The sequence below is a fragment of the Indicator indicator genome, chromosome 21, assembly GCF_027791375.1.
Source record: "Indicator indicator isolate 239-I01 chromosome 21, UM_Iind_1.1, whole genome shotgun sequence".
In the NCBI taxonomy this organism is placed as follows: domain Eukaryota; kingdom Metazoa; phylum Chordata; class Aves; order Piciformes; family Indicatoridae; genus Indicator; species Indicator indicator.
Window position 1 is genome coordinate 5,484,475 of NC_072030.1, and position 9,397 is coordinate 5,493,871.

Here is a 9,397-nt window from a genome sequence, read left to right on the forward strand (position 1 = left end):
TTTTTTTTTTTTAATTTTCTCTTTTTTTTTCCTTTTACCTTTATTTTTCTTTTATCTTTTTTTCTTTTTTCCCTTTTTTTCCCTTTTTTTTTTTTTTACTTTTCTTTTTTGTTTTCCTCCAAACTTGTGCGCAAATGACTTTTGTTCCCTTTCAGGTCATGGATATGTTCAATAAATAGATTGTGGAACCACTGTACTGTATAAACTTCAGTTATACATGCAGTCCATAAAATTATTCTTTTTTTTTTTCCTTTTTTTTCCCTTTTTTTTTCTTTTTTCTTTTTTTTTTTTAAACCGAATAATTTACCCTGTTATGTATATATACAAATAGATAATTTTGTCTCAATATAATCTATACAACACGAATCCACTATCTTCCCCTTTTAATGGTTAATGTACATACACAGGAAGTGTCTATCCTTATAAAGCGCCAGCCGACTCTCTTTTTATTATCCATGGTGAGAGCTCTCACGTAAGACTGGGTAGTTCGGCACTGGGAGTTCCAGTGCCTCTTGTCTATGCCCCTGCAGCCCTCCTTTGTGTACCCCTTGGGGTTGCATTTGGTCTCGTAGAAGTATTGCTTCAGTTGGCCTTTGGGCACCGGGACTTTCTCCAGGACGGTGACGGTCGCCCCGGACATGTCCACTGCAGTCTTTTTCTCTGCTGCCGTCACCCACTCGCTGGTGCTGTCACATACGCTCAGTTCCCCGCGGCGAGCTGGGTCAGAGTGGCGCCGGACCCTCATGGACATGTTTGCAGCATCCAAGTAGTTTTTGTACTCCTCGAGCAGAAAGAGCAGCGGGGGTTCCAAAGGCACTTGACTGCTTAGCATGACTCGAGATGTGTACAAGTCTGCATCCTTGTTTTCCTCACTGGGATGGATGTCCTGGTCCTCGTCGAGAAGCTCCTCTATGACGTGTTCAAAAGTGTCTGCCAGCGATGTCAGTCCTCTTGAACCAGCATTGGGCCCATTTAGGCTCTCAAGAGTCCCGTGGGTCCGAAGACCTGGGTAAGCCAAGCTGCCTTGTCCTCTTACACTAGCTTCTTTCATAGGGGCAGCTTTCATACAACTGAAGTATGAGATAACCATAGTAAGGAAAAGGATGGTCATCACTCTTCTCACTTGGTGGAACTGTTAAGGACAAGAAAAAGCAAAAAATAACATTAGAAGGGACGGAATAATAAAAATTCACTCGAGTTGTAATGACACATTATGCATTTTCTGCAGAGTTCTGCTGCATGCAGCTGCAACTCATTACTGGTGATAAAGCATACTCCTGTACGAGGGTGTTCTCTGATTTAGAGTTTCAGATGAAGCATATGCTGAAGCTTAAGCAACATCGATATCAGCAACCCAGAGTTCCTATGTGCCAAAGTCTTTCTGTAGTAAGTATTATATTAAATACTATGCAGACTCCCTTATTTATTGACAGATTACATCTACTTCAAGGAACAGCAGCAGAACTGCTATTTAGCAATGCAGCATTTCAGAAATAAAAGACAGCTTCACAAGTGTAAAAGGCAAGACTTCCATTTCAAATGCAAACATTCAATTTTTAAGATCTCTCTATGCCAAAAATATTTCATCATTCTATCCATAAAACAAACAAACAAACAAACAAACAAAAAAAATGCCCACCAAAACGAGAAAACCAGCCAACCAAAAAAACCCAAATCAACAAAACTCTGATCTACAGCACCAGGATAAATTGCATTAGCATTTTGAAAGCAACCTTCAAATCACAGGAAGAGGCCATACAATCCTGGGGTCTCAGCAGGTCAGTTTCTCATCTAAAGGTGGAAGATATGTATGATTAAATATAGAACAAGAAAAATGGTCCAGGATAGTATACTAAATTTGAGCTGGACAGATTGCTTGGCATGTGTGAATGCCATGGAATTGACCTGCTGGATTATGGAGCTGATTAGAGCTGTACTGAAGTGACAGTACCAGAACCACTGTGCTGTATCTTCCCAGAATCCTATACTGCCCCTTCTCAAGTGAGCAAAGCATCTCTTGAAACTCACTTAAAGTCCTGAGCCCAGCATCAAAACCAGAAGCACAACCAGCCCTGCTGCCATACTGAAACAGTAGTTTGTCCTTTCTTTCACATTTTGCCCCAAGTTCTGGTGGATGTTATGGGTCATGCTTTCAGGCTCATGTACACTTGGCTCTGTCCTCTTTGGGAGTGGAGGGATAGCACCAGAAAAGAAGACTGGTAAGTAAACTCCTCACCAGACTTGGAATAAACACATCAGCTGACAGGATTGAGTCCCAGCACTCCCAGCAGCATGGGTTTGACTGCTCCTGCTCAAGCACTTTGCTGAGTCTCTGTAGAGTGTATGCTCCTCAGGGTAGAAACTGTTTCCTCTTTGAGTGCAGAGTATGCACTTCAGGTACTATTACAAGCACCCTCCATATCCTGCAGTGACAGAGAGCTATATTTTCTGTCTGATCCCAAGTGCTACTACAACATTCATCATGTCCTGTTATTATTTTTCCTCCTTCCGATCCCTGTTCTCACCATCTCCGCTTGCTAGAAAGCAATGGCATTGTTCACATTTTTGAAGCAGCAGCTAATGCCTGTTTCAGAGCTTTTGAAGTTCATTCGGAAGTACCTCATACTTGGCAGTGCTCATTGGAGTAACTGCTACTTCTGTTTGCCAACAGGGTGCTGTGTAAAAAGCCTTACTTCATCTCCTGCAAATATGCTGTGGGAAACTCTTCAGACATGAACATGGAAAGACAATCTATCATAAAACACACAAATAAAATGAAATATGTGCTAGAACAGCAGTGCCCAAAACGTAGCCCTCAGTTTACTTAATGAAGTAGGGGGGGGTGGGAAGTGTTTGGGTTTGTGTTCATGCCCTCCTTACCCTCAGCCTCCCACTAAACAAGATTTTGGCTGAGAGTCCTCTCTACCCCAAGCACGAGTCTTCCTTCATCCCTCCACCTCTGTTCCTGTTTAAAAGTGTTATTGTGGCATAGATTTATTACAATTAAACAAACCTGACATCTGTGACTCACAGGAACATAGTGTTTTCTCTAACCATGCAGAACATTAATATTTTGCAGATTTTTTTCTTCCTAGGACCTTTAAAAACATTCTACAGGGAGTAATACCAGACTTCTTCCTCAAAGGGGTAGGAGAGAGACACTAGAGATGATTTACAACACGAGGAAGAAGGCTATCAGTCTTCCTTTTTCAAACAAGGAGAGACAAGACAAGAGGGAGAAGGGGAGAATACAGAGCCAGTGGAACAGGCAACAAAAATAACACTCCCTCTTCTGAGAACTCTTTTATATAAAACTTAAAAGGACAAAAAAAGCCAAACACCCATATCACACTGACCACCAGAGCAGTGAACACAACGCAGATCTTCTGGCTCCTAATCAAGTTCCTGTTATTTTTATTAGAGTAGTACCCAGAGGTCCCAGCCAACACCTCAGTCTGAGCCCACAGCTCACTAAAGGGCCCCCCAGTGTAAAAGAGAAAGGACACAAGGTAAGAGGCACAAAATAAAGAGAAGCTTGCACCCATCAGCTAAGTACCCCAGTTGGTGCCTGCCTTTCAAATTAAGTGAACAAAACATAGAAGGGTTCTTGGACCAGGCCACATCCATCATTGTTCTCACTGGGCTGTTTACATTTCATGATAGCAATGAACTTGGAGGGATGTGAAATTAGGAGAAAAGTGGCTGTGTACTTTGTTTGCACAGACATTTTTCTTGCAAGGATGATGACAGAGTATAGAGGTGAAGAGAAACCTCACCAGTTGACTTCAGTAAGTCCTATGCATCCTCTGCCAATGACTCGTTGGTCACCAAATCTCATGTTAAATTAATCCATCCTTAATCAACGGAAAGGAGCGAAGGGAGGGAAGGAAGAAACTGTCAAGCTTGATCAATTCACATCCCATCTGATGACACAGAACTGCTGCTTTTACCTGGAGTACCAAGAACATGTACAACCAGGCTCTGCAAACCAACAACTCTAAGACTGCCATTATCCACATACCATATTGATAATATACAAGAAACTCTGACTGCCCCCAAAAGACACCCCTCATCCTCCTGTAACAGTATGAGTATGCCAAAGTAAGCTCTAATAGCACAGACAGGAGGAATATTGGTAGCAGAAACAGATCAAACATCTCTTTCTTCATAAATGAATCCCAAACTAAGCTGAACTGTGCAAGCAAAGATTCCTCTATCTTGACAGTGGCTTGAGCACTACACACAGCCCTTGTCTTTGGCAGCAAAGTGATATCAAGTGACATAATATGAGAAAGTAATATCCTAACACAATAGGAGTAGGAAACAATAGGAAAGCTCTTCATTTTAGAAGCCACAGCAGTTTCTAGCAGCAGCTGCTCAAAATCTACTGGTTTAACATGCTAGAGTAGGGTAAGAGTTAAATGTCACTTCATGGGTAGAGAAACAAAACCTTTCAGTGACTGTTGAATCACAGAATGGTTTGCTTTGGAAGGGACCTCCAAAGGTCATCTAGTCCAATCCACCTACAGTCAGCAGGGACATTCTCCACTACATCAGGTTGCTCAGAGCCTTGTTGAGCCTGACCTTGAATAACTCCAGGTGTGGAGCCTCAACTACCTCCTGGGCAACCCATTGCAATGTTCCACCACCCTCATGGTAAAGAACTTGTTCCTAACATCCAATCTAAATCTTCTCTTCTCCAAGTTCAAACCATTGCCCCTCATCCTATCAATACAGGCCTTTGGAAACAGTCCCTCTGCAGCCTTCTTGTAGCCCCTTCAGGTACTGGAAGGCTGCTATTAGATCTCCCTGGAGCCTTCTCTTCTCCAGGCTGAACAGCCCCAGCTTCCTCAGCCTATCCTTGTAGCAGAGGTGCTCCAGCCCCCCAGTAATTTTTGCGGCCCTTCTCTGGATCTGCTCCATCAGGTCCGTGTCCTTTCTGTGTTGAGGGCTCAGAGCTCGAAGCAGTACTCCAGGTGAGGTCTTACCAGAGCAAAGTGAACATGTCTCATCTCTTTCTTAGGGACGTAGAACTAATATCCTTACCTAGCACCAAGAAGGATGTTGATAACACTTTGGATGGCAGCTTCCAGTCCTTTTCCCCTGCTCTCCAGCTATCAAGCCTTCATGGTATTGTAAAGATTAACTGCTTGTTCTGTTACCTTAAGTGCCCTGTAAACCCCAGATGCTCACAGATTACATACAGCCTTCTGATCACATGGGGCAGTCACCGTGACTCCCCGCATGGAAGCAGAACCTGGGTAGGATCATGGGAGAAAGCTCTATCTCCCTGTTTTCCCAGCACACTACTACTGAGCAAGGTACCACCCATTCCCATGCTGGGCACATCCACCACTATGAGGCCTTGCATGGAGATGCTTCAGCATTCCTACATACACCTACACTGGATGGTACCCTGGCAGACCAAGCAACTATTTCCACAATGGCTCATCGGTGCTGAGTATTTCTTAACTGGTACTGCATGTTCTGAGAGCATCAATACAACTGAACATCAGACAAAGAGTAGCTGTGGCCACTTGTAGCCAGAGGTGCAGGCAGAAAAGTACAAAATAAAACCACTGATAACGCAGCCTCAGTCCACAGTCCTGTTACACATTCATCCCTTCCCTTCTCAGCTATAGAAGGGTCCAGGTCCTTACTCCCCACCTTCTAGAAACAATAACTAAAGGCTGCTGCGCTTCAAACTCCTGTTCAGCTATGTTACCAGGATAAAAGATCAAAGACTTCTCTAGGAGAGGGAATCTTGGTTCAGTTGCTGTCCCATAGACTGCTGTGTGACTCCCATAATCTTGCATAACAGATATATGCTAGCCTCCTTGAGGCTGAGCCCTGAACTACTCCCTCAGGTCACACAAGGCATCTGTCAGAAGTCTTATTTCAGATCAGCTTCCCAAATGCCATCCATTCTCATTGCTGCAAGAACATCTTCTCTTCTGCAGCATAGCAAAGCTGAAGCAATAAAAAGAGGTCACCCACCATGGACCAGATCTCAGGAAGACGTGACCTAGTTTGTACTTCAATAAAGTCCATACAATTACAGCTAGAAAAGGGCAGATAATTGTGGTATTCCTCTCCACGAGCGGGAAGGAGGCTCATTAAATGAAGGTCATGTCAATGATCTACAGCTAGTTTACATATGCAGTCAATTACCTAGCCATACTATTTATTTCAGTGTTTGTATCTAATGAGGATTCACCACTTAATTGTTTTATTTCATTATTTTCAGTTATTTTGAGCAGAAACTTAGCAGCTTAACAGGTTGTATTTCCAGCAGAGAGACCTGATGAACTGTGAGCACGTACTTACTTCTCTGCATCCTGATATGTGCTGTGAAAGTCGAAATAACTTTCAGTAGTGAATAGATTCCTACTGCTTTAATCTCCACAGAGGAGTGTGCGGTGGAAGACAAAATTAGATGTTCATTTTCTGCTTTGTCATTTGCTAAGACCTTTCTACAAAAGTTCAATTTACTAAACACTGAGTGGCACAGGCATGAGCTCCTGCTCTACGCATCATTGCTGGAGTGTGTGAACAGATACCAAAGCAGGATGCATGTCAGCACATGATTTGCAAAGCCCAAACGTACCGAGAACAAAATGGTATTAACCTTTAACACATGCATTACTGGGTGTCTGACACACTCTGCTTAGCCTTGAGGCTATTCATGCAGCATACTATATAATTACTTTTTATTACTGAAAATAAAGTGCCCTCCCACCCGCCCCATCAACCCCCCCAATACACACCCACACCCAATTTGTATTCTCGTAAGCTGGTGCTTCATGTCAGGGAAAAGAAACCCATTTTATTTTTATTCTCATGTTGGTTTGTTTTCTTTTTTTTTCCTGGGGTTATACAAATCTACTTAGCCATAACACCAGAGATGTCAGAGACTAAGAACCATTTTGAAGACTACGATAAATAGCAAGCAAATTTATGACTGGTTTATAAATGACAGCTTTTAAGATGAGAAATTTGCTTTCATCTTATGTTGCTAAATGTTGCCCGTGGTACAGCTGAGAGCAAAGAAACTCCAGCACTACAGTGGGTCTGGAGAAGCATGCATCTGTTTAAAGCACTACAAGGGGTTTTGTGGGATTCCAAGGTTTTATTGGACCCTCCCCAATGCATACAAAACCCACAACTTCTGTCAAGCAGAGGTGGGCAAAAACCCAGAGGAAATAATGGCAAAATAGCAATACTGTGACATTACAACCCTGATCCTTTGCAGAGTTATGCATCAGAGTTTCCTACAAACTTTCATCATACCTCTCTGGACACTCAGCCAGCCATGCAAAGGCCACAACTACTTCAAAGCTCAGAGTGAGAGAATTCAGCTGCTCTAATGGGCAAAGACCAGGCAGCCTCCTCATTACATGCACACTTACATTGGCCAAGTGCAGGACTGCAAGGAGTTCCCAGTAGGATTTCTATCAGATGAATCTCAGACCCATTCTGCCCATACCAGGAAATAGGCAGGATGAGTTTTGGCAGTAGGCGCAAGCGAAGGAAGAGCAGGCCAGACTCACAGATGGTATCAGAGCTTTCAGAGAAACAACACTCATGGAAGAGAACAGATGTGCACTATTTTTATACTTTGACAATGGGAACTGACTGTTGAGCCAGTGACACACATACTGCCTTTCCAGCTGTTCATACAGCATCCTGCACACAGGGCCCTCAGACTGCACAGGGGGTTGTGATCCCTCCTGCAAATGAAAAAGCTCAGCTCCAGAAGGGTATTTCTGTGGTACATGCCACTACACACTGGATATACAAAATGTTTTGCCAAGTTTTTTGCTAAAATTGTATGTTGAAATACGCCAAGGTATGCAGTGGAAGTCCTCCTTAAATAAAAGGATTACCAACAGGTTTTTTATTGCCCAGGAGTATCATGGTTGAGTAACATGCTGCACTCCTATTGCCATGCCAGAAGTACTGTACAGTACATGACTTCTAACCCTAAAACCTAGACATTAGCAAATTCTAATCTCAAAACTGACTTCAGGTTTGGAAAATTACATTAAACCTGTCTTAGAGTATATGTAGAGATACATTCATGCCATTACTGCAGTCATTCAGAAGTAACATTACGTGATCTGTGCCAAAAGAAAGTTCACCTATAGAACAGGCTACCTAAACCCCCCACAAAACATGCAAGGCCACCACAAAACCATTCCATGGAATAATTACTCCATGCCAAGATACTGACTGGTTCCTCCATGGGACCAGATAATTACAGTTCTCTGAAATAATTTGCTTTGATAGCCACGAGAGCTTTACAGAATGCTAATTCAACCTGTATGCAGAAGAACGTTAGAGCAGAACCTCAGACCTCTGAGCAGCATCTGTGGTTTGTCTTCCATGTCACTAAGGTCCTTTGCTATGAAAGACTGTGCTGAGTCGTCACAGGACTAAGCTGTTCTGCCAAGTACACATGAAGCCCCCCACTGAACTCAAGGGTAATTGGCACCCGAGAGCAGGAACAGAACGGAGTACTTTGCACGCAAACTAGCGTGAGTTGGATCCCTTGCACTGTGACATGTGTCCAGCAGCCCTGGAACAGCCCAGAAGCTGCTGTACCAGTTGAGCTTGGATCTTACAAGTGCCTATAAACTATTGAACAGCATGTAAAACATCCCACGCACCCATCGGTTCTGCTGCAAGTGGCAAGCTTCCTAGAACCTATAGACCGTCATGCACTCAACAGGAACCTAAGTGAAGCTTTGCCAAGAAAGACCAATGGTTAAAAAGCATAAGTATCAGATGGAGTAGTTACCCATGGCTTGGGCAGGCAGTGCTTTCTCTAGGGTAAAGGAGGAAAGGAAGGGCTATGTACACCCCTTTGCTGCAAGACTCTTACCTTTGCTGAGACCCTGACTGTGTGTGTCATTGCTGTAAGAGAATACCCTGCTTTTAGCCATAGTCGGTCCTTGAAATGAAGCAGATCAGAACGTCGTGATGTGTGTGAACCAGAAACTGGAAATGCCTGTTGTCAGAGCCCTGACAGGTATTAACAATATACCTGCATCTGCCAGTGGAGTTATCAGTCATCTTTTGGCTGCATGCCCTCATGCGCACATTTCTCCTCACACACGCTCAGTCCAATTGTTAGCATGAGATCCTCCATGGAAATCCTTTCCATTGAGAGGGCAAGGGATAAAAGCTTACACTGAGGTATCAAAGCAGCTTCTGGGAGTATTCAAGTCCAAAGTTACATGGGAACAACCAAACCAGGAGCACCTCAATCTACATTACTGGAATAATGAGGAATTTGCATTGAAAAATGATAATTCTCACTAGGAATCTAACCCACCTCAGTGGGCAACCCAGCCCTGCATGTGTCCTGCTATGACAGCAGCTTTATCTTTGGACA

At 43.4% G+C, this 9,397-nt stretch overlaps 1 protein-coding gene across 1 annotated transcript; it reads right to left on the bottom strand.

The window, feature by feature from the left end:
- Window positions 1-370: 370 nt before the first annotated feature.
- Window positions 371-8,914, bottom strand: BDNF (brain derived neurotrophic factor). The gene is made up of 2 exons (XM_054390513.1): window positions 8,885-8,914; window positions 371-1,132 (listed from the first exon to the last, which is right to left on the bottom strand). The coding sequence occupies exons 1-2, from the start codon at window positions 8,912-8,914 to the stop codon at window positions 371-373; spliced, it is 792 nt and encodes a 263-aa protein (XP_054246488.1).
- Window positions 8,915-9,397: the final 483 nt, after the last annotated feature.